The 26,770-nt window shown below is 40.2% G+C and overlaps 1 protein-coding gene and 1 long non-coding RNA gene across 3 annotated transcripts in view; one reads left to right on the top strand and one right to left on the bottom strand.

The window, feature by feature from the left end:
- CCNY (cyclin Y) overlaps positions 1–12,655 on the bottom strand; it is a 120,092-nt gene extending 107,437 nt beyond the window's left edge. Inside the window, exon 1 of one of the 2 annotated variants that reach the window (XM_030264322.4) lies at positions 12,020–12,655. In XM_030264322.4, coding sequence (XP_030120182.1) covers positions 12,020–12,173 — 154 coding nt within the window. In that variant the 5' untranslated portion in view covers positions 12,174–12,655. The remainder of the gene's footprint in view (positions 1–12,019) is intronic. The other variant, XM_072925337.1, reaches the window with a different exon arrangement.
- Positions 12,656–12,700: 45 nt separating this feature from the next.
- On the top strand, positions 12,701–20,459 carry LOC121469416 (uncharacterized). The gene is made up of 2 exons (XR_012054446.1): positions 12,701–18,599; positions 18,693–20,459. It is a non-coding gene; the product is annotated as an uncharacterized lncRNA (long non-coding RNA).
- Positions 20,460–26,770: the final 6,311 nt, after the last annotated feature.

The following is a 26,770-nucleotide window of genomic DNA, read 5'->3' on the forward strand; positions in this document are numbered from 1 at the left end:
AAAACACTTTTGAGAAGTAGCCAACAGGGATAGAGAGCTCTTCTGACCTACAAACAAAAGCCTTTGCCCAGACTAACAAAACCAAGAGAAGGAGGAGTAGCAGACGTGGTTCCAGCACTGCCTGGCAGGACAGGACTGGGCTGGACTCCGGGAACACAGTGACAGCACAACTGCCCTTCCTGCCCTGGCAGTCCCTCAGGGTGCCACCTGGTCTGCCAGGTAACCCTGGCCAGAAGAGGCCAGCCACCAATCCCACTGGGCACATTCCCACTCCTTCGATAGAAAGAAAACCGTTTCCAGAAAGAGACCCTGTCTTTCCATTAGGACACACCAAATCAGTCAGATTTGAGTCCCCTAACAGAAACCAAGAAGGTTCTTCATTTGCATGAGGAAAGAAATGCAAAAACACATGGTTAGAGAAGATTTACATACAGCTGGACACATTGAATAATGGGCAGAGTATCAATTACAAAGATGTAATTACCAGGGAATTTCTTCCATGAAATGCAGATCTTAAGACTCCTACCGACTAACTCTCTTTTCAGCTTTTTATTCAAAAGAAAGCAGTGTATATGCATTCCACACTCTTTAAAAAGAAAAAACCTACACAGCTTCACAGCCTGTTTTAAGAATTACAACTCATGCACCATGGTTTATTTGTTATCCCAAACTGTAATTCAGGACAAACATTCATCATAAAACACACATCTCCAAAAGATATTAAGAAAATTATAGGGATTAAAATGCACTTGGAAGTCCAAAGACACAATGCAGAAACACAGAAATCTTACCAATTTGTGGATAACCATCACATAGATCCAAGAGAACTATTTGCTTGTTCGTAAAACATGTAGGAGAGGGTGGAAAGTAGGAATGTGCAGCAAATGTTGAAGTGAAAACATGACATAAGATAATACAGGGCTTTGAATTCAGTGTTGCCAACTATGATGTCACCCTGGAATCTTCACTGACCCTTCACTCCTTCTGCTCTAGAACAAACTGAAATTGTTGTGCACTCATCATCGCTCAAAAACAACTGCAAAACAGAAGGGGTCAAGTAAGAGGAGATGAGACCAGGGACAGGATGTCTGTAGGGTGTGGGCAGAAGAAGGTTGGGCTGAGCACAGGCAGAAGGCAAGTAAGGCAGATTATGGCAGAATGGCACAAAACAAAGGGGAAGGGGGGAAAGGCGATAAAAATCAGACAGTCTTGGTAAAGCAATAAGGATGGAGGAGTAATCAAAAATCATTGGAAGAATGACCAAAAAGGAATATATTTATCTTTCAGCTCAAAGCTGCTTTTACCATTGTACTAGCAACACGCCAGAAACCAATTAACTTCTAACTTTAAAAATACTATATTCCAAGAGGTTTGTTAAACATAAGACCTTAAGAACAAAGTTTCCATTCAAGACCACACACAGACACAAAAATAAAATAACTGGGGGCAGAATCTGCTACCTAACTACAGCCCGCTCTTCTACCAAAGCCCAGAGTTTCCTGAAGCTCACAGATATCCCAAGGACAAATGGCACACTGGGCTTGCATCGGTGGTTACCCAGCAGCAGAGCTGACCTCGGCTGCCAGGGGCAGCAGGACACCGGGGCACAGGGGCAGCAGGACACAGGGACACTGGGACAGGAGGACACTGGGACACTGGGACAGGAGGACACCGGGGCACAGGGGCAGCAGGACACCGGGGCACAGGGGCAGCAGGACACCGGGGCACAGGGGCAGCAGGACACTGGGACAGGAGGACACCGGGGCACAGGGGCAGCAGGACACAGGGACACTGGGACAGCAGGACACAGGGACACTGGGACAGCAGGACACAGGGACACAGGGGGCCATGGCCAGGCCATGCTGCACAAACCCTTCCTTGGTGCAGGGATGCCACAGCCAGCGCCTTCTCTGCAGCACCAAGGCCTGGCAGCTGCCACAGCACCAGCACCGTTCCTCACTTGAGTAACCACCCTGTACAGTCAGTAAGAGTAATTTGCTTTTTCCCTATATTAACAAATACATTGGTACATCCATGGGAGCCATTTTGACATAATCAACACAAAATCAGAGACAAAAGAACTACAGAAGTGCTTCCTTAAGTTCTCTTCTTCTTTTCTACCACAATCATACATACATAATTTCACTGCTGTTGAACTGCAAATTTAGATTCAAAAATTAAAACATGCAGTAAGGAGAAAAAAAAAAGGTAACAACAACAAAAAAAAAAAAACAAACCACAACCAAATACGTGAAAATATGAGAGCAGTTGTACAATATATGTTCAGGTTCTCGTGTAGTAATATAAAACCTCATTGTTTGGATTGCATGCACTGTGGCTCAAATACTTGTTGCAAAAATAATTCTTTACCATAATATTTTTAAAGAAAAGTGATTTAATGTTGAGAGCTTACTTTTCACAAAACATTAATTTCCAGTCCAATTTAACTTGGCACTGTCCCTTTCACTTAAATATCCATTTTTGCCCAGGGGAAACTAGTTTCTAGATTTATAATTTGCATCACTGCTTATATATGGAATTTTGAAAAGATTTTTTGTTTCCTTTAGCTTTCAAAGACCGCATTGTTTTCTTTTTCTCCATGAAACAAACAGTTAAATATCTTCTGCTTCTTATTCTTTTTATCACAGACTTGATCTCTAAGACCATCTCAGTTACAGGAATCCTTCCTGTCCCTAATCCCATGAAAAAGTACAGAGAATCCTCCATACAATTCCAATTCCAATTTCTATGTCTGACACAGAGGGAGTAACTGTATATTGTGAATGCAGCATTCTAGACGCTTACCCCAAGTGAATTATCCTAGAAGAAAGGAGGAGATTTAGCTACACGAAGTGTGATTTGAAAGCTTAAAACACAATTGCACTTCCAAACTCTTCACACACTTTCAACCTCCACTGACTGACTGAATAAATGCATGTGGATTTCTGCCAGCCAGGAATAGACACAACAGCCACTCCAAGGAGGTGCCACTGAGAGCTGTGCATTCACAGGGAGCATCAGGTGGGACTGACACACAGCTCAGAGCACAGCACATGCAAAAGATCTTGCTGTTCACTTTTGTACCTGAATTTTACCTTGATTTTTATTTTACTATCTGAACTTTGAAATTTTCTGCACATGCTTTTAACAAGAAATATAATACTAACCAGAAAAAAAAGCTCATGTATCTTATTTTCAGAATCCCTTTTCAGGAACTGATTACTCCAAAAGCAAATAAATCAATCATTGATTACTGTTTAAAAATTGAAACCCTAGGATTTCAAACCACATATATGAACAACTGTGTCAAGTGGTTAATTACAATCCTTATTATAAAAGTGATAGTGAATAAGTCAGAGAATTTCACATTAAAGATCATCCTCAACAGATTTTACTGAGTTTGGAGATTCAACAGATTTAAGATTCTGCGTATAGCAGCAGCTGAAAATTTGCCAGCAACTAGAAATAAAATTATTTCTAATAAAATCTGAAACTGTTTTTTCCCTAATTACATACAAAGCAGAATAATGCTACGAATTGTTAGACAAAATATTCTGCCACTGGACTTATTATTGTGAACTTTAACTCTGTTGATTTCAGTTCTATATTTCATAAACTTAATTAATAAAAACAAAATGAGCGTTTCAAAGTTCTCCAAAATAAAGAGAAAACAAAAACAGGAATAAAAAGAGATTTTAAAGATCCCAATTCCTAATAGCTGTGGTTCTACCTCCCAAACACATGGGAAACTGCAGTTCTATAATAAGCAAACTAACCATCTGGAAATCAAAATTTCTTTTAGGATTATCTGTATGTTCTCAATTGCAACTTCTTCTTTTTCCAACCTGTATTTCACACTGGTTATTCTAACAGCATTCTTTGAAGAGGAGGAAGTGGGGGGAGCCCCACACCGAATTAGTAGACTACAGTTTACTGAATGAAAACTGCATATATAACACAGAGACAACTTTTTTCAAGCTAGAAAAACAGATGAGATCTAAACCACGTAATATGAGCCTAGGAATGAAGAGATATAATTAATTTCAAATGTTGAAAGACCTTCTTCAAGGTCTTTAGATCACTTGCATTACTTTACAGCACAACACAGCTCACCAAGTACTTCAGAGAAGTAATGACTGCTTGTAAAGCTTACTGACCACAGCCTGAAAATTTCTTTTAGACAAAGCAAGGAAGTATGGTCTGCTGTGTTCAGGATCAGCTACAATTCCCAAACTTTAGATCCTCTAATCTAATGCATTGTCCTCCCTGGAAGGCCAGGAAGGAGGATAAAGAAACCACCATATACTTAGCTTTAAAATGGAACTATTGATAAACAGCACAAAAGCATAACTACTCCCAGTCATTCCACATACACAGCCTCATCTACTGACAATTCCTAAATTACCCTCTCCATAGAGCATTTGCATAGGTGAAAAAGTGTAGGATAGCAATGTAAAATATCTTTGCTGACCAAGCATTGTTTCTTTCCCATGCAGTACTACTTTAAATATCTGAAATGAATGTATTTTTTCTATGAACAAAGTATCTTTTTCAGTTGGAAGTGTCCCTTAAGATGTCATAAAATAAATAACAACATGGTAACAAAAAGGTACCACTTCCCAGAATACTGATGTGCAGGGATAAAATGCAGAACAGAAATAATTTTAAGCATGCCAGTAATTCTAAATTCTGGATTCAATCCTGAATCAAGAAAAGAACTCCTGTACTATAAGTCTCTCATCTTCATTTAGTAACACTGCACTTTTATCACATCACTGACTTTACAAAGCCCTGGAGTATTCTGTATCTTCTGTAATTTTTGTCTCCTTACAATCCAACTTTCAGATTAAGGAACAATTCATCAATTCCCACTCTTAATGAAATACCAACACAGCAAAGAAAACAATCTTTTAAAATTTCAACACATTCTCATATTGGTTTCAATATTGTTGAAAGTAAATACTTTCACTTCCCATCTGATATCTTCTGGATCTCAGCCACAGCTAAGAATCATTATGGAGACAATAAAAGATAAGCAACCCAAAAGTCTGAGACTTTTTTAACTAAGGCTGGGTGGAGTTTGATTTTAAAGAAAATTAGGAGTCAGTAGTTGAAGGATGACTTTTATTATTGCAGAGAGAAGGATATTAGAGAGCAGATTCTCCCTCTAAGAATCACGGCAAAAAAGACACGGGAAATGTTACACAAGGTGGATGAAAATTTGTTTTTAATTTTTGGATTAGCTCTATTCCATAACCATGTCTGAGCATTCAACTACTGCAGTTTTCTGCAACATTTTCACACCAACAAAAACAGTAATAAAGTGCCACTCACAGCACCAAAAACATTGATTTTATTGATACATTTTTTTCAAACCACCCTAAGCTACAGGAGGAGGACACAGTTTTGCAGTGCAAACTGCACCTATTGATGGCACACCAGTGGTATTTCAGCAACATGGTTACAGCATTACCCTGACTTAAAAGAAAGTATTCATTTCCAAAGAAATAAAGGGAGAAGTTAAAAAAATAAGAGTTGGACCTCAATGATCCTTGTGGGTCCCTTCCAACTCACAGCATTCTATGATTCTAACACCGGTTCATGGAAAATGTGAATCTTGATGATCTGAGAATCTTGTCTTCACTGAATGATCTAAAAAATCCTTTCCAATTTGCAGGCCCAAAATACTATAAGCATGATAAGAAAGGAAACAAATTAAAACAAAAGCAGGGGAAAACCAGGATTTTGTGCAATTTCTCCAACCAGTTTCAATTAGTAATTTTCTATTATTGCCAACCACGGCTCTTTAGCCAGCTTCTATACTAGTTAAGGATTAGAAGCAGGAGCTTTAGCCTGAAGACTAAGTTCTTTCTCAACCCAGTTCAGGCTACTGAGCACCCCAAATTTAAAACCATTCCTCCCAGAAGCAGCACAAGGGTTGGTGATGCTCCTACTGGGGCTTACAAAATCAGCAACAAAAACTAGTTTAATCTGAGCTCAGTAAAACCATCTCTGAACGTCAGTCAATTTTGCAAAAGGTTTCAGCTAAGGAAATTAACATCCCAACAGTCCATTTCAGTAATTCTGGAATATTTGCTTTTAAGGTTGGTTTGTAAGGAGATCAAACTCCTTACAAACTGCTCGTTCTTCTTAGAGAAGATACAGGAAGTAGTAACTACTCCAGTGAAGGCACCACCTATGCACACTGCTTGGAATAGGCCATCTAGTCCATCCACAGTCCTAGACTTAAAAGATTTATTAATGCTTACTAGCTCTTCACATACATTTCAGAGAGGTATGGCACATACATTAAATATTCTGCAGGATGAAGTGAAAAAGATCAATCCATATGTCAGAATGCACATAGGAAATTAATACATTTTAAAAGTTCTATTTATCCAAGTCCAAAGAATGGTAAAGAAGCAAAAGTAATGTTGACTCATTTCTACACGGAAAGCTCAGAGAAAGGCTATATATATGTTTTCAGTGTGCAAAGTGTATTTCATATTCTTGCAAAGATGGAAGGAAGCAAGGAAGATATTTAGATTATGTGTGACATGCAGCTGGTTGGCAGGACAAGGACAAGGACAGCCATCAGGTAGTGCTAGACATTGCTCACTTACTCCCCTTCCAGCCTCAGGATATGAGAGCAGCTAGAAAAAGGCATTCATGATGTCAGTAAGCTGCTGTAGGGTGTCCCACCAGGACTGCTTTTTGTACCATCTGACCTGAGTAAGGCCTGCAGATGCAGTAAACATACCCTGGAAGTCTGAAAAACCTTCAGTAAGCACATAAAGTTAGGTAAACTAGCTATGACCACAAAGTGAAGAGGTTTTACATACATTATTCTTATTATAAAACCCAAGGGTAAAAAAATATAAATTCAAAAATATCCAAAACAACTCAAAATACAGTAGTCCTTCCATTTTCTAAAACATATAATTTTAAGTTTTGTCCTTCTGTTTCAAGTAACAATTTACCCACCCAAGACTGTGTAACTCACTTTCAAAGAAAATATTAATCAGATGGCAGTGCACTAATAAAATTTATCAGAGGTAAATTCAGATATGATAAGTCTTAGTATGTGGACCTCTGAAAGGTTCTGCAGCTAAATATGAAAATACTGACTTCATACAGGGTCTAAATTTACTGGTTTGATGTGAACAATGTAAAAAGGAGGCTTTTGTATGTATGACACGATGGTGTCTCTTAGGAGAAACAGGACACAGAATAACCAGATGAGGCTGATAACAGAAGAAAAAAGAAAGCTGTGCAGGAGGCATCATTAGCAAGGTGAAATACAGGCCTAGGTTCACCAATGTAGGCCACAGCAGGCTGCATTTTTAATTTTTTGATGCATCAGAATACAGGGGTACCTTGATATACGACCTCTGACAAATGCTTAGGTAGGTAACGGCAAATACCTAAACAGTAGTACTGAAAAACACATAGATCACCTCTGTGCTGGAGTTCTGGCTAAAGGAACAAGAACATTTTTTGAAAGAGAATTATCTGCAAACCAAATAGGCTCTGTTTTTAAAGAAGGGCTATCCTTTCACAAGCTGTGTTTTAGCAGGAATGTCTGTGTGCAGCACACTAGATGTTCAATTTGGTTCTGAAATGCTTATGTCTTGACTTTTTTGAAGTAGGTCAGTTCCTTCACAATGTGCAACCCATCATGCCCTAGCTCTTGAAAACACCAGTGTTCCCTTTCAGCAAAATTCCATTAGGCATATGGGGCAGATATTTTAAAACTTCCTTGTATTTTGCTAAAATCTTGTAATTCTTATAAAGCCCAGCAGACAAGAAATACACAAATAGTAACTAATCCCATGTCAGAGACCCTCTTATGCCAGTTCCAAGAAGCTGCAGGAAAAAAAATACATACATGAACAAATAAATGGCTTTTTTTAAAAGCAGTCAATTCTTAGGAGTCTGTGCATTATGCAGCAAAAAAAATTAACATGATTGACCCATCATGGAAAGGGCTGAAAAGGTTTATCAGTGATGCACAGGACATTATCTGAGCTAGCAATGCATGACCTAGTAACATTAGCAGAAGTTTACAAAGAACAGGACAAAAATAAATCTGATTTTGGTTAGGTGAAGGGAGAAAAAGGGGAGAAGCTGAACATTAGGAACCATCTTTTCTTGAAATAGCCTAGGCACTCTCCATCTAGTCCCTGTTTCAAGAACAGCCTTTCAGCCAGTTTCATTGTACAGTATCAGCTTTGCTTCACACCATCATATTTTTGGTAAGACATTCCCTTTCACCCCCCTCACTACAGCTCCATACTTGAAAAGCTGACTGTAGAAATCATGCTTCAAACAGAGGAATCGCACCTGAGCACATGCTGCCTTTTCCCAAGTTAAACCACCACTGGCTGTGATCGTGCCTTGCTGATGTGAAGAGCCAGGGGAGTCTGGGCTACGGCAGCGCAGACAGCAAGGACGTACACGATCCATACACCAAGGTGCTTACACAGGCAAAAGTTTGCATCCAAAGAGATACAGAATCTGGGACATGAAGGTCTTGACCATTTTTACTTATGGCTGCCATTAACTGCTGTAAAAGAGGTCTTGATGGCAAACAGATGTAGGAATCTGCAAGTTTTGAATCCACCGCCACAATTTTTTTAAAAGTAAACTTCTAAAAGTGAAGCACTGAAAAATGTGGAAGCTCACCCTAAGCAATTAATCATCAAAAACATAAGATAACCTCAGGTATGTTACAGTTACCTTCTTGCTCTTCCTCAAAAGAGAAAAACATTAAAAATCTGTTGTGTTCTTCCTTATCATGGGCCTGTAGAAACTAACACTAAAATAAACAAAAAAGCATTCAGAAACAAACAAAAACAAAGCATTCTGGTGAGTGAACAATATTCAGGGAGGCAATTTTGCATGCGTGGATTTTTGTAGAAGTCCACCACCTTCTTAGAAATTTGAGGGGAAGAAAAAAGAGGAAGAGAGGTAAATTCAACTTTACGATACAGCGTAGGTATCTTGGTAAATTCCTCTTCATCAAAACTCTTTCAAAATTCCCCTTCTCTTTCAGATACCAATTTATAAAAAGTTTTAAAATATTACAGAAATTGAGATTTTTCTGGCAAAGTACCAGTGATGTAGAGGTATTTTTTTATAAACCCAATTCCTACTGGAAAACAATTTCTCCACGTATTCTTTGAAAAACTACGAGTGCATTGGGTATGGAACTTGAATTAGAGAATTCAAAAGCATGATTTTGAAGGCAGATTTTATGAGTATTTCCTTATGAAGTATGTAAGACAGGCAGATGTCAAACAGTTCCACTAGTACTAAATTTCCAGTTAAATTATTCTTGAAGATTTGACATCCCTCCCTGGTTTTTTTCTCCTTCTCATACTGCCAGAAACAGGGCCTGGAACAGTGAAAACCACGCATCTCTTAAAAGCTTAAAATAGCCTACAGCTGATTTAAACTTTTAAAAGTTCTTGATTTATTCAAGTAGCTTTACCCACTTCAAAAAACAAAATGCTTCCTGAATTTCCATTAATATGAGCATGAAAAGAACTGCCCCACAAAACACAGTAACTGAGCTACCGCATAACATGATTTTTACAGTTCCTAAAAGTACCAGTGACAAAGTAAATACTTGTTAGAGACATGAATTTGCACTTTGAGACTCGTCACTGACACACATACCCAAGCAGGATGGAAGGGCTCTCACTTGAAGAACAGTGAGAAATAAATTTGAAGTGTCAAAAAAGTTTCCTTTCAGTGCATTAGACTTTGTCATCATTTATTTAATTTTAAAAAGGCACATTTGGCAACACTACTGATTTGGGAAACCTTATGACTCGCAGAAACACTAAGAATAAACATCCAGCATGCTGTCTTCACAACACAGATAACCAGACTATTGTTCTTTCATTCTAAAAGGGCAAAAACATCATCAGAGTTCTTTACTGTGAAGGGTTTTTCCCACCCCAATGACACATCCATAAACGTCTGTATGCCATACAACTTCAAACAATCCAACAACAAAAACATAATAGCTAGTCTAATACAAAATAAAATTTCAGAAACAAAGAATCATCCTGTTACATTTAATACTCAGTCATCATCTTTAACCAAGAGACCGTCAATAAGCGTGACTCCAGGGTAACAGACCTGCAACAAAGCACGCTTCAGAAAGTTGTTTTATCCCAGACTGTCCAGTTGTTTTGAATGTACAGACATCTATTACCCATCAGTCTTCCCAGTGAAAACTTACCTCTCAGACTCTAGCCATAAAAAGGGCCAAGAGCAGAGTAAAGCATCAAAAGGAAACCCATAACTGTTCATTCACAAATTTGAAGACAGCTTGCCCATTTGAAACTGTGGCATTACACTGACAATGGCCTCGGATGAAAACCAACAAAATGTTAAAATAAATAATGCATGAGGTGTTTTCTATGTTCTAACAACAGGTTTCAACTCTACACTTGACACATGCCACAGTTTAAAGGAGAAGAGAGACAGAACACACATGTACCTTGACACAATAAATGAAACAACCAACCAAAAAAGATCTGGGGCTTTTTTTGCAAATAACACTAAGATGCAGGAACTTATCTGCATTGCATGCATATTTTAACAAGTACTCATGCATTTACTATTTCCATCAAAGCCTTTCTTCCCATCCATTAAAAAAAAAAAAAGCACACTGAGAACAAGGCACAAAACCCACACATCTCTGACCAAAAACTTTACTGCATCCTATGTTGTTATAGATGGAGAAATCCGTACCATCAGAGAGAGCTGTGTCCTGCTACACTGTACACCACTGACTGCTGGAAGAATTAATCATTCACAGATCAACAATTGGTTCTTTCATCTCCCTGGCTTTCTCAGATCACACCATTATGTATTTTTTTCCACCTACTGATTCTGTTACACTCCATTTTTCAGCTGCATGTAGCAAAGACATCTGAAAAACGTTCCTATTTCTAGAACGTACCTCACTGAAAGAAACCAGTGAGGGTACCTATATGCTTCCATGGGATTCACAACTTTGCCAGTGTCAAGAAGTGAGTGAACATTTAATTCTGCACTAATAACACAATGTAATAAGCTGTGAAAAAATGTGGAAGGCAAACCGAAGGGCACCAAAGTCCTACTTTCTGGCTTTCTACCAAAAGCAGTTCATGTGAACAAACCCATGAGATAGCTGACCTTTTAGCAAGTAAAGTTTTAGGACTAAATACTTCAGCTAATCAAAAACTAAATTACATGTATACATTAACTCAGCCCACATCTTTAAAATAAAGCTGTATTCTGGCCAGCCGAACAGCACCACATTCAGTCACGACTAAACCAACAGGAACACGGCTTTTTTAATATCTCTGCAGAGAAAGAGAGGGCAAGGCAGTATTCATGATGAACACTGCGTCTCACCACGACAGTAAGGGAAGAAAAAGTCACTGCAAGAGAAGGTTGTCATGGGAAACATTTCTCCCACTTTCATCGCTGGCAGGGTTTGTCCTTTAAGCGCTCACCCCTGCAGAGGCCTGGCAGGTGACATCCCGGCAGGTGACGTGAGCTCGGCACAGACAGCCCTGCCAAGGGCGAGGGACGCTCCCCGGGGCCACAGCCGAGCCCCGGCTGTCCGAGCCCGCCGGGACTGCCCGTAATGTCACCTCACGGTACTCTGAAGGGCGAAGGGGCTCGGCAGCGCAGCCCCGGGGCTGCAGAACTGCACCCTGCCGGAGGATGCGGCGCGGTGCGAGGATGCTCCCGGCCCCCGCTCGAAGGGTCCCGCACAGCTCTCCCCGGGGACACGGGCAGCTCTGGAGGCGGAATGTACCGCGGCATCCCCCGCGCCCCGCGGGAGCGGGCACGGTGACCAGCGCGGAGCGCGGCGGCCAGAGGGACACGGCGCCGGGGCAGCGGGACCGGCCGGGCCGGCCCCGCCCGCGGGGGAGCGGCCGGGCAGAGCCGTGCCCGCCGCAGGGAGCGGAGGGGAAGGGAAGGGCTGCGGGGGCTGCCCGCCCGCGCTCACCGTCGATGTTCTCCCGGTCGCTGATGTGCTGCAGGTTGCAGCCCGTGTCCTCCCGGCTCAGCTCGGCCTCGGGGCGGTAGGACTCCAGCCGAGAGTGGGCATTCCGGCGCAGCTTGGGGCTGGAGGAGACGCAGCAGGACGTGGTGTTCCCCATCTTCTCTGCCCGGCCCCGGCCCGGCTCGGCTCGGGAGGAGGCGAGGGGCGGCCGGTCAGCGGGGGTGGCGGGAAGCCATGGGCGGCAGCGGCGACGAGAGGGAGCGGCGGCGGGGGAGGAGGCGGCGGCTGCGGCGCCCTGCGGCTGCACTCGCCGGCGGTTCCCCCCGGCGGCTCATCCGCGGAGGCGGCCCCGCAGCGCGGCCCGCCGGCGTGGGCTGCGGCAGCTAAGCCGCCCTCCTCCGCGGGCGGGCAGCGCGGGGCCCGCCGGGGCACAGCCCCATCCTCCCCCGCCCCCGCGCAGCCGCCGGGCCCGCTCCGCGCACGCACCCACGCGGCAGCGGCGCAGCCTCCGCGGCAGCGACACCGCAGCGGCAGCGGCAGCAGCAGCCGCCCCGGGCGGCCCCCGCCAACCGGTTCCGGTTCAAGCGGGCGGTGACGCCTCCCGCCGGGCGGGCTGCGGAGCGGCGGCGGAGCCCGGCCCGGCCCCGGGGCCGCCCCGGCAGCCACCGACGGAGCCCGCCCTGAGCCGCGGTCCCCGGTCCCCGGCCCTCCTCAGCCGAGCGTCCCGGCGCCGGGCGCTCCCCTGGCCCGGAGCCCGGCCGAGCCGAGGCCGCTCCGCTGGCCCGGGGGCTCCTCGGTGTCCCCCGTCCGCGCCCGGACCCCGCGGGCCGCCCGGATCTAGGCCGGAGCCCGAGGCTGGCCGGGGACCCGCATCCAACCGGGGACCCGTATCCAACCGGGGACAGTCACTGGTGTCCCTGAGATTTGCAGGCACTGCACGGATTCTTTGAGAACTTGTTAAACTCTCCCGTGGACTGACCGTTCCAAAGATAACAGGCACAGGGAAATGAGAGGGTGTTAAGTGCCCCTTTGTAATACCTCCGCGTTTAGGGCTTTCCCAGTCAAAATCCACTTTTGCCCTATTCAAAGTAATGTTAAAGATGGGGATAGTACATGGCTCTCATTAGTCTTTTTTTGTTGGTTTTTTTTTTTTTTCTTTAAATCTTTGTAATTAAGCAAGTCTCTTGACTGTTGGAGGTCTGAGTCACGGTAGTTGAATGGGTACACTGATAATTTGACAAGAGAAAAGCGCTTTTCTGTGTTTATAAAAGATGCTTTGACTTACAGCCCTGTGTCCAGGGAGCCATTACTTAATCTATCAGGCATCTCATGATATCTGATGTTTTCACAAGATCTGCTCGAGTCAGATGACTACATGAAAGACTTGTACGTTTTTATCCTACTTTTTTTCAGATCACACATTGCAAAGAAAATAGTTTTTATTTTCAACTGCCTTTTGAATGTTTATTGATGGAAATGTGCTCTAGTGGGATACAAAGGGTCAAGAAGAAAGAAAAAGAATGTGAGGTTTTTACAAAATCAAACTGTTTTGGGGATATCCTCTGTAACTAGTTTTGTGACACTCCCCTCCCCAAACATGTATGGACAGTAGATTTGGAGTTACATTGTCCCTTCGTGTTTGAGTAAGTCACAAATTAAGGCTAGGTTAGCATCTTTATTTTTTATTAGTGTATTCAGTAGTTTGCATCCAGATAAAAGGAAAATCTTTGCTGAGCTCTGGTTTAGAAATGCTGTCTCAGAGGATGTCATGCTAACAAGTGCCTTCCACCAGTGCCTTCCACCACCATGTCATCACTCGCTGAGGGCACCTCAGCCCCTCCACTGGAGCTCACCTGCTCTCCAGCTGAGCCTGAGCCTGCTCAGACCAGGCCTGACCTTCACCTGGCAGCAGGGTATGTTAAATCTCAAATGGGCATACGCAACAATCAGAAAATCTCAACACAATTTTTAAAGAGTCAAATCATCTCAATATATATACAACAGAACAGTAAGATGTTACTGAAATACCTGGCTTACCACATCTTACAAGAGGACCTCAAGCTAGTGAGATCTCTGTGGAAGACTCATCTGACCTGCCCTGTTAAATTCCACCTTCCTGTTGGAGTCAGGGACACATTTGTGCTCATTTGTGGCCTTTTCAACTCCATGTGTCACAACTTCATGTGTCACTACTCCTAGGGCACCAGTGCCATTGTCTTTTAGGTACTTTTTGGGTAATACTAACTGTTGTCTTGCAGTATCAATCCCACTACATTTTTTCATAAACATTTCATACCCCTAATTATTTAGAAACTTGTAACAATTGTAAATCTACCGTAGCAAAATCTTAGACAAAACTTGCAGTTTATACTTACTCCAAATTTTTCATAAGCTTTGAAAAAAAACAGGCCACATAAAGATGGAGATCGGTTCATTACAAAGTTTGCTTCTCTAAATTTGTAAGTAGAGCTTAAGAAGACATGTTTCCTTTGTTAGAAAGGATTGATTTAAACTTTGTGTTTTATTTAAAACTAATATTATAAAACTAAACATTGTAATTGCTTTAATGTATTTTAAATTTGTGATCATTGGCTGTGAACACGTAATCACTAGATTTAATCACTAGCTGTGACTATGTGATCACTAGATAGATGCCCTTTAAGGTCCCTTCCAACCCAAACCATTCTATATTCTATCCATAATTCTATTATTCTTTATAGCTACCTATTTCCTTACTTGCAGCCTTTCATCCTAAATTTTTACCTTTATTCCTCCTCTTTTCACTCTAGGAGCTTGCTGAAATACATTATAATGACAAAGGTGCCACAATACATATTTCAAATCAAAGAAAAGGGATGCTGCTCTAAGGTAATGGTATCCTGCTGGTATGTAAGAGCTGAGAACAGGTGAAATATATACCATGAAAACATATTTGAGGTTTGATTATGATTATTTTATTTCAGCTATCTGAAGTGCATGATGCAAATGTAACTGCATAATCTGATAAATATTCATACAGTAAAGCAGGTACAGCTCACTTTATCTTACTGACATGCTTAGAAATCAATGTATGTCCTTCTTTTATCAGAGATTATTCTGTTCTTGAGATTTATGGTTTATGTATTTTATTGGGTTTGCCTTCTGGAGCAACTGCATCAGCTGAGGAACACTGTAAAGCTCCCTAAACTAAGGCCAAGGCTTTCACAATTGGTCAGTGCTGACATACCTTTGTTTAAAAAGTGCCTATTCCTGCCCAGAAAATATTTTAAATCTGTAGCATCTCTACTGTACAGAAGATACTCCACTATAGAAAAGACAATGGATTTTAATAGGCTAAAATTAATTATGTGACCCATTAAATTTTGTGATTGAAATCTTCCTGGAACATTGTCAAAAAATGTGTTTCAAACCAGCAGATACTGGTCAGTATTTTGCTTATATAAGCTTTTCATCTATTTTGAGCAGATAAAAATTATAAGTATTATTTAATCCAAAATTATTTCCTGCTGGCAAACCAAATGATTTGTGAAGCACAGGTTAAAAAAAAAAAACAACAAAAAAAAACCCCAAAAAAACACAACCCCTAAACCTTAAGATAAATGAGTGGTGATAACCAGATCTTTTGGTTCTGCTCATCTTTCAAATACAGCCTGAGAAATTCGTGTCACATAATACCTTCCCCACACCGCCATCTGATGTTTAGTTGGAGTTGTACTCGCAGTTTGAGTGTACAGCCACTCTAAAATGCCATAGTTTCAGTTTTCTCACAGAGCTAATAATTGTCTGGAATTTAAGCAAAAGCTTAAAATTAACATTCCCATGTACAAAGTGTTCAGCCTGGTCAACTGAATCATACCCTAGACTTTGTTGATTGTAATAGCTAAAATTTTTGATGATAGTAATAAATTCCAAATCAGTTAAAACCAGTCATGAATACACCTGAGGAATGTTATTGTCCCTCTGACAATTCTTATTGTTAATATTTGCATTTATTGTTATAAGCCTGAATTCAGTAATATTAGCAGACTTCCTTCCTGAAGGCAAGTTCAGAATGCATCACACTTGATCCTGACCCAGGCTTTATGGCCTCTTACTGTGCTGCTCCTCAAGGGAATGCATTCATGGATCATGTCTTAAATTCCCTCCCACAAGTATTTGCATAGACTACTCCTATGGCAGATTTCCCCTTTGCTGAAAGTGTTGATTCTGCCAGGGTTAAGACAGTTTTCTCTTTCTTGGAGGTAGAAATCCAGTGCCTGCCAGAAGACATCCTTTCAGCCCTGACACAAGTTATCTGCCAGCCCCAAGTGCTGAGCCGTCGGCAGAGAGAGGTGGAGGTTTCTGTGCACGGCAGATAGCTGCAGCTACTGTTCACAGGGAAGACACCCAGACCTAACAAGGACTATGTAAGAGATGGGACCTGGTTTAAAAATACACAAATTTTATCAGTGGAGTTACTCCTCTGGTGAATGGCACATTTGTTTCTCAGGAATCAAGTGCCTTACTGGAATCAGTGAGAAATGGGGAAAGAGTAAATAAAGATTTATTTTGAAGATCAAGACAGAAATTTGGGCTATTTGATTAATGTGTTCAACTTTAGTGCATAAATTGGGATATTAGTCTCATGCTAGCCCATAAGGAAATACTATTCTAGGCAACAGTGCAGAGCCCTAAGTCACACTCCTACTCTGAAGCATGTGGCAACCAGGGGACTCTGCCTATTGCCACTTACTGTACAGGAGGAAACAGTTGCTTCAAGAAGGAAGGTGATACACCAGAGAGCCAGTGTTGGAGTACTTCCGGAAACATACACAGCCCAGATAAGTGCATATTATCTTATATTACAATCTTTTTATTAGTGCATGTTTCTCAGCTTGAAATCACTGCACAAAGAGGCAGTTTCCCCACAAGTAGGGGAAGAGTTCATTGTTTTAGGGGAAACACTTGAAGAACAACTGTGCTAGAATATTTTTACCCATATATATACATACACACATATATATGTAACTGTTGTTTTTGTTTTTATTGTTTCTTTAGGGATTGAATGAGATAAGATCTGCACTCAGAAGCAGCCAGAAACCCATGCATTACACTTATGGGGGAAGATCACCCACACTGCACAGACCTGCAGTGAGCTTTGGGAGGGAGGAGGCAGTTCAGCAGAGTGTACCATGGATGCCCTTGCATTGTGGAGGAAGGCACAGGCAATTGGATTTAACCAGCTGGGTGGAATTTGATTTGATTATCTTTGGCACAGTTTCACATACTCTCAATTCATCAGTGAATGGAGTAACTATATTGGAAAGCTACTGGGGAAAAACAACATTGCCCCTGATGCTACTGTCACAGGCAGATAGAGCACAATCCCATACAGGCTCACTCTGTGTTTTCCTCTCTTCATTGTCTCCCTAGTTAGTTTTTTTGTGCCAGTGTGTGTCTTCCTGTATCAGGATTGGCTGCCTTTTCTTGGTCTGAGATCTTGGCATGTAAAGAGCAGTAATTACTCCATGACTCGACTATGAGCAAGGGTGGAGTGCCCCCTCTTGAACAATAAAACCCCTTGTAGAGAAAAGCCTAACTGAACAAAACAAAATGTGTAAAACCAGGCAGTGCTGCCACAAAGCACTTTGCTAGCTAGTGAGTTTATATGGATTATGAATAAGAGCCAACTGTGATTTAATCTGCCCTGCCTGTGAAAGATCCCATTCTATGAAGGTATACGTGTTAGTCTCTTCTTACTTCATACAAGTCTAGGCAAATACAACTTCTTTAGTTTGACTGTAGCTGTGCCTAATTTCCACCAAGAATGAGAACTAAACCAGGCCCAGCAATTTGGGACAGCATGTTCATACAAAGCCATCTTCTCTCAAATTCATCTTGAGAAAATAACATCCCCTACTTTTACCCACTGTCAATACCTCATAATTTTGATTATCAGTTGTGGCAGCTCACTACTTTTGTGTAGTGTGAGCTTACAAGTCCTGTAATATGAGCTAATAAAGGGTAATATGCAAGTAATTGAAATCTTTCAAAACATGGCTCACCAGAAGATAATGTGTCTATCATGTGTCAGGATGAGCTCTCTGTATGAAGAATAATATGAGGGAATTTTATTGCTTTATCTTACAGCTCCCCAGAAGACCATCTTTTTAAAGTAGAATATAAAAGTGTTCTGTTTGAAGGATAAATCTGAAGAAAAGTTATAGGTTTCAGAGACAGGGAATCAAGCTAAATATGGTGAGCTATACAGATGAATCTAAATAATTATTCCTGTGAAACACATTCTCAAGCTAAGTTCCCCTAAGTATTAACATCTGTCTTGAGTGAAAACAGACTTTCCTCAGTTAATTTTCAAATCAAGAGGTGAAATTAAAAGGTAAGAAATTTTTTTTTAAAAGTATGAAAATTAAATTGAAGCATCCAAGTTTTCAATAGAAAACTATCCAGGTATGAGTCCTTTTGATTTTTAGCAGGGTACTACAATTATGAATACCTGTACGAACTCAGTTGGAACTATAGAGAGGCCAAGAACCCCCATGTATATGTCTGGAAAATACAGAAAATGGAAATATGGATTTTAAAGGTAAAGAACAAAAAATTAATGTACTTACCAAATTAACAACAGATATGTGATTTTGAGTGTGTACTTCTTACAGATTTTGTTCCACTTCCTCAGGTCCTATGTGGCAGGACATTTTCTTTTGAAGAACAATGCAAGATTGAAAACTATACATGAAAACAGGCCTTTAATCACGTGAAACTCATGGGTTTTGGTTATCACATTTTAAACTATGAAACCAGAGAGACAGGACTAATGACTGTTTTATTTTTGAGAATAACCACCCAGAGATTTGCCCACAGTCAAGGAACCCAAATTCATTTTTCTGATCCACCGCAGACTGTGCAAGACTTTTGAAAACCATATAACCCCCTTATCTCATATTCCTTTCAGTGAATGGGAATCATAGAATTCACTATATGAAAGGGGTTTTTAAGACTAAAATCTTTAAAACAGCAAGTTAATCATGTGTTACAGGAAAGGGGACCAAGTAAATAAAACAGAGATTACTCTGTAATCACAGATGTGCTGTCCTCCCCCCATGGTACTTTTGACATGCACACTAACATTGCAGGATGCAGGCAGTGCCTAGACCATCTTTAAATTATTAAATTATTGTCTGTTGTAATACATTTTTCCACTTGTGTAGCTTATTAATTTTGCTGTCATCCTCACTCAACAAGCAGATACATCAGCTGATAGAAGAAATGCCAACATGAGGATAGCAAGTTCATAGGTTAAAAAAAGTCTTTCCTCTATAAATAGAGTTGGTATAAATCACAAGAGTCTGCAAAATGGGCCTGGGAAAATTAGCTGCTGACCTAAAAACACTTCCTGTTGGCTGTCTGGGAATCCATTACACAGTTAAAAGTGACAAGAATTAAAGCAGCTAAAGAAGCAGGACTTTATGGTGAAATAAAGTGTCCTGGCAAACATGAAAATAAAACAAAGTGCAACTAATAAAAATACAACTATACTATTGTGCAAATTTTCTAAATAATCAAAAGGCAAAATGAGCCATACTTTTTAATCTCTTAATGAGGAAATAATTATTACATGTTTTCAGTGTCCTGCAGCCCTTGTGGCAGCTCTGGAATTTCAGGAGCTGACCAGCCAGCAGCCCCATGACCTGCAGTTGCATCTGGCAATGAATGTGTGGTTAAACAGGGAACTCAGCACAGCCATTTCTGTAAGAAATTGCTGACTAATATTGGGAAGAATCTAGTCAATTTGAATTATACTTCAAATTAAAGAGAATATAATTAATGAAGATATTTTTATCTCAAGTAAGGAACTAGCTTGCTGTTTTTCATTCAAAGTTAATGCTACCCTTCAGTGCTGGAACTCTTCAGCTAGCACTTCACCCAAGTGTCCTCTGCTGTCACTCAAAAAATGCCCCTTAGGGACTGCTTCAGGAAATAAAATGAGTGCAGTAAAACAGTGCACTGTATCACCAGGCTTATTGCAGCATATTTCTGTTGTGCTCATGCATGTGACATTTCTGTAACACCGATTAATTCAGTGATGAGTGTCTCTTTACTTTAAAGCTACTTAACTAGAAATGATTTAGAGACACCAGATTTTTACATTCCAGGAACTTTGAACTGTCACATAATTTGACAATTAAGGTCTAAAGAATACATAAAAGCATGTAACAAGCATATAACAAGATATGACTATAAATTGTAGCCCTCTAGGTAAGCTTAGCTCCAAACAGAAAAGAAAGATCTCCTCAAATTCATTTTGAAAACCAGAAAAATATCTTGTGTAACACAGGACAGAATAGCTGTCTAAAAGCATATGCCCATTTTATTCAAATTTTGTAGTACAACTCCTAAAATTGCAGCACGACCTTTCCAATAAATAACAAAAACACATCAAAAATACTTATTTGTTTCTGTAATCTCTCATTTAAAATAATTTCTAATACTGGGTGAGTTACACTAATTATTTGGTACTATATTACAAAGAAAACTTTAAAAAAATTGGTACTATGTTACAAACAAAACTTCCTTATTTGGAGTGCTTAAGCAATTCAAGTCAGATATTTGCAGCTACCCCTTAAAGACCAGTGAAATGCAATCTTTGGACTCTAATTATGTATTCAAGCTTACAAAGTCTCTAACCTCAACCTTAATTGTCTTTGTCCAAAATAAAGCTGCCAAAGATACATCTCACTGTGGATTATCCATAAGCATAATACAGTATTTTGTCTGAGTCTGTTAATTAGTTTCATAATTTTCCCAGTCATTCAGACTGAGTTATCTTAAGAATTCACAGCTGGTATGGAATTGCCTACATAGCTAAAATATGTGTCTTGGTAATGGCTAATACTTCTAATCACATATGTGTTGGCAAAGTGTTTAGGTTCAGGATAAATCATGCTGCTGGCCACAATTTAGCAAACAAAAGGAGAAAAAATTATACATTATGTAATGCAAAATAAATTTTCTATCATTCATCTAAAGCATTAGGGACCCTCTGAATTAGATCTATACCCTTAATCATGCACAATCCCATTCATAAGAGTTTTAAAAAGTGCCAAAAGCAAAACAAAAAACCTAAATCAGCTCTGCAGAACAAAACTTCCCAGAACAACCACTGGGAGAAGCAGAAATACAACCACTAAGTTAACTGTCTCACTGCAAGTGCTCACTCTCAAAAATATCCTGCTTTTAGATGTACTTAATGTACAATTTTGCAGGTGCCATCAAAGCAGTAAATGTGTCAGGGGCTGCTGCAGAATAGAGCACCACTAAAAACTGCATAGTTTTTAGTCTGTCCCAAGGAGAGTCAAATCACTCTGGCCCAATGACTGAAACACTTGAACAAACGCCCAAGGATCATTTCAGAAGGGATTCTCACCACTCTGAGCTTTGGAGGTAAAGGCCTCCTTTTCCAGTGAAAGTAAACAAGATCCAACAGTCTAATTTTCACTTGCATCACTGAAAATCTCAGTTTACCACAGATGCATCCAATATACAGAAATTCTTCCAGATCCTACTAATGGTACACAAAGAATTTCAAAATGGCCAACACTGAAAGACAAAAAACTGTCCCCCTTTCATTTCCATGGGATAAGAGGAAGGAAAATCTTTATCTGCAATTCCTTCTCTATGCACATGAGTTGGGAACTTTTGCTGCCCCTGATGATAGTTTCCCAATTTTGATATTCATCTCCTCAAAACCACAATATATATTGACACTCATTCTGAATCATGTGTTCACTGTGGTAAAACCAGCTGTCCTGATCTCCCACATGCAGGATCATGTCTGCTCCCCCCTGCCCACATTATTATTTGTATGGCCATACAGGAAGCTCAATCAGCCTGTTCTGCTTGAAGTTAATCAGGCAAAGTTTTCAGCTACTCTCTAACACAGCTTACCATGTAATTGTGCTAACATTATTACTGGCTCAGGAGAAGCAGTGGAAATACATGACTGGGGAAAGATAGGACTGTTTTTCTGGGTCACGGGCTCACTCAAGGGGCTTAAGTGACTGAGACAGCAGCCTAAATTTGGGAATCATCTCTGAGAGCAAATGTATTCTCATGAATCCTCCCTATCACTACTCCTATACTGCCGGTTGCTTTTGCAGGACATTTCAATGTTTTTTTCTAAGATGCTGAAATAAAAGCAGGGGAGGATTTTTAATCATGTGAATTTGACTAGTGCCAGACAACTGTAGCTTCAGCAGTTTATCTGAAATCTTCCACTGTGCTGTTCTCTTTGTTTTGGTTATATCATTTGCTTCTACTTCAAGAACCTAGAACATCAGACAGCATGGCTGAGCACAGACCAAGAACCAGAAATATGTAATACAAATACTAAAACCAGCACTGGCTTTTTATTTATCTGTTACATTTACCTAAAATGCTGGAAATAATAATTTTTAATTATTTCATTTCACAAGCACAGTTGCTGGATCTCTGCTGATGCAATACATGAAATATATTTTTAAGAAACAGATGCAAAGTTTTCTGCTGTGCCAAAGGAAAATTAGAATTGTAATGTTCTGTCAAAGGAGGAGTTATATATTATTTGACAAAATAACAATTTTCATGGAAATGAGAGGCTATATAGCCAAGTGAAACTTAATCTCTTTTCATGCTGCTTCTCAAAAAGAAAATATTAACAGCTATTGCACAATCACGCACCCACTCCAATTAACTATTAGTTAGACATGTGAAAAGTGCAAGTTACCTGATTCTACTTCCAAAGTTGTGATGTCATGCTAGTCTTGACTTCTAGAAATCTACTTGAACATAAGAGGAACTAATAAAGAAGATTGAAAAGGATTTTATCTGGCTGTTACCTTCACAAAAATCAACAAAAGTGTGTTACATCAGGATATAACAAATTATAATAAATTTGAGGTGATTTACCCTTTGAGGAAGGGCCTACAAATGCAAGGCTCTCTCAGTGCTTCCTAACACCTTTGAGATTATAGAGCATTATTTGTATGTGAAGCACTGGCATGAGAGTCCTGGAAAACTAATTTTTACACATTTGGAGAACAAGCATAACCTGGAAGAATTAGGTCTTGGCTTCCTTGCAGATTTCTCAAAGTTTACTGAATTCTATCTGAAATAAAAGAAAAAATATTCCTTCATTTCTTGAAGTCTAGGTTAAGAATAGGCAGTTTTAGTTCTGAGCATTTTTGAGATAAAGGTACTTGTGTATTGTTCCACATATCTCATTAATACTTTTATTTACAGAAATACTTCTTATACCTTTTACTGTACACATCTGGGACTTCAGCTGGAAATATTTTTATAGGCAGAGGCCAAAGACTGTGTCCATGATTTCTAGATCCAGATATGTTCCTATTGGACTAATGCATTGCCCATGTCATATGGCTGCCATCTCTATGTACATTGATTTTTCACATTTCATGTAAAGTTTACAGCATTTTATATTCGCCATGTATACCAAGTATTCTTGCTTTTTCTTGCCCCTGAAGTCTGGGAAATCCTGCTTTCTTTTCTCTGTCAAGAAATTCCAGGGACAGTTTTCATTTTCAAAGGAGGGACACAGGCCCTTTTTAGTACCTTTATTTTATGCATTTGAGCATCATTTATATCTTTGAAGCTTCTCTCACCCGCAATACATACAGTGATAAGTAGTGGCTGTCTTGGTTGTGGTACCCTGTATACTCAAGAAAAAAATTGTCCATTTGGAATGTCTATAAATGTAACTTAATAGAGAAAAAATTCCTACCTCCACTGTCAAGCTTCTGCTGCAGAACTTGGAATCTACATAAGGCACAGGATTGCCAACTGCCCTGGGACATAGATCCCGAATCAGGCATATCCCAGTTCTTTCCCATATGCATGGGAGTCCACCACCTCCAGTCTTCATCCTGTTTTTAGGGCAGCTCTCTGGGGAATACACATTTAAAGTGAGCTTTGCCTCATTTCTGTACTTAGCTTACAATTCTGTCATGGTTTAAACCCAATCCACAGCTCAGCTCCATGCATCCTCACTTTCCTCATGTTGGGATACAGGACAAACTGGAAGAGTGAAAGTGAAAAAACCTCATGGGTTGAGATAAATACAGTTTAACAGGTATAGCCATAGCTGTGCATGCAAACAAAGCAGACAAGGAATTAATTCATCACTTCCCATGGGGAGGCAGCTTTTCAGCCATCCCCAGGACAGCAGGGCTCCATCACACCTGAGGGTGACTTGGAAAGACAAACACCATTGCTCTGAACAGCCACCCCTCCCTTCTTTCCCCAGCTTTATATGCAGAGAATGGCATGCTGTGGAGTCATGGTATCAGCACGTGCATACACCTTCAGTCAGCTGGGATCAGCTTCTTGTGTCACCCCAGCTTCCTCACAAGAAGCAGAAAAGGCTTCAATGCTGTATCAGCACTGCTCAGCAATAGCTGAAACATCTCTGCATTATCAGCACAAGTCTGAGGCACAGCCAGATACCAGTTACTGTGAAGAAAATTAACTCTACCCCAGCCAAAACCAGCACAAAGTCAAAGAAAGCAAGATTAAGTCATTCCTACAAAGTAAAAATGCATTTTTTACAAATAAGGAATAGAATGCAAACCCTCAGACCCCAGTGGTACAAGACCTTATCTGACTGTAGAACAAGTGGATTAAAACACTAAGCCTGAATAAACACAAAACCCAGTTCTCTAATGAGGCTTTAAACAGAAATGTTGCACAACTGGGATTCCACTTTTTCAGATTGTATCGCTACACAAGATCTGGAACCAATGCTGTTTTCAGCTCAAGTATCTGCACAATAAAGCTGTGCTATCTTCACTAACCACCCAACTCAGCAGAGCTCCAATGTGATTTACAGAATTTCCTTTGCAAGACTATCATCCCCAAGCATTGGATAGGAAGCTTAGGCAACAGACTAAAGTATGGGGATTTTACCACTGGTACAGTATTTAGATCTTATTCCTTATCCGTATTTGCTATAGTAGAAATAGGAATTAGGTTATAGGTTCAAAGATTTGAGATTCTGAAGTCACAGAAGTAAACGTCTCAGTGAGAGATGCATTATGCCATTGATTAAGCATTATTAAACACACATTTACTCTAAGCTCTAAGCATTTTATGTATGTTGCACACAGAAATGCACGAGATACTCTGTTCTGCTCATTCTCTTATTTTGAAATGCATTTGAATTACTTAGTCCTGTTCCTTCATCACATATCCATGGAGAATATAGGATTTACTATATAGGAGCAGGCACTCTAACCACCTTCTCTTCTTGCGTTATGGGCAGCATGGATATAAGTTAAATGGCATTTGTGGTATCAGAACAGCTTCCAACAAAAGGGTACCCTGCTCATTTTATACTTTCCAGAATTCATTTAATGAAAAGCCACAAACAGATGGCATTTTCATCACACCCACTGGTCTTAGACCAGAAAAGACCAGTGGAATATATCCAGATCAGAAGAGAGCAGTGGAACAGAAGAGAACAGGGAACTAATGTTGTTCTAATCTTTCTGGGGTTTCACACTCCTGAGCTGTCAAGAAAGAAGCCTTCACTGATGTTTTATATTGGATTTGAGTTTAGGGCACTTTTTTTTACTATAAGAAAAGAGATAAAACATTATTCCACTGCAGACCAAGTATTTTTAGCCAGCCATAGCAGGAGGCAAGTGCCTTCATCACTAATCAATTTCCTTTATATAATAAAGGGGGAAACACTGCTAAAGAAAGTATTGAGGTACTGATGGGTTGCCAGAAGAGACTAACTCAGTATCTGTGTCCAATTTTCTGAGAAAGGAATATACACCTCCATCTCTTTTTTGGCAAATAAGTATCTCAGTTTTGCAACTCTTTATTTTGCAACACTGTTATTTTCACCATTGATCTGAGTATCCTGAAATCTATAGTTACTGCACGTATGTGTTGGAACCCTATTATGTATGCAATTTAACTATATGGACCGAAAAACCCACACATTTTTAGGGATAACTATTTTAACAGTCCTATTTCAACAAGCTGATCTGTTGAATTAAAATCATTTGCTATCCTACCTCCTAATGCACATCAATTTACATAAAGAGCATGGTGAGGTGCACAGAAACTGCAAGAGCTTAAGGCAACCACTGATTTCCAGATGGGATTGAATAGGTCAGGTGCAGAGAACTGGAGAAGCAAGATCCATAACAGCTCTATAAATCAGGATTTTTTGTGAGATACTGGTAAGACTGAAAGCATAAATACAGGACAAAAAAAAAAAATAGGCTTCTGTCTGCACAGAGAACTAATCAGATGTCCTAAAGCTGTCAGCCAGTACCAGTGGCACATGGTACTGCAAATGAAGACAAAAATATCTTCAAACATTTTCAGATATGCACTGATTATTAATTTATGTTGTTCATCTGAATAACATAACTTTTGAAGTTGACATTGGGAACCCACAGAAACTAAATAACTATCTAGGTTAGACTAGAAATTTGGGTCAGGGAACTTTATTGCAATATACAATTTGTACAGTGTTCGAATTTAAACCTCCCTAACAAAGAAAAAGAAAAAACAAATCTTGTGAAGAATTTTTGGGTTTTATTCTGAGACTGTTTCACGGGTAACAGTGAATTCTCATTTACATAACAATGCTGAAAATTAACTATTAACAAAAATCCAACAAATTTTAACAAAATAGCTCCAAAACACTTTATAATATGCTCCTGCGATTGTGTATTTTCAATT

The sequence above is a fragment of the Taeniopygia guttata genome, chromosome 2, assembly GCF_048771995.1.
Source record: "Taeniopygia guttata chromosome 2, bTaeGut7.mat, whole genome shotgun sequence".
NCBI lineage: Eukaryota > Metazoa > Chordata > Aves > Passeriformes > Estrildidae > Taeniopygia > Taeniopygia guttata.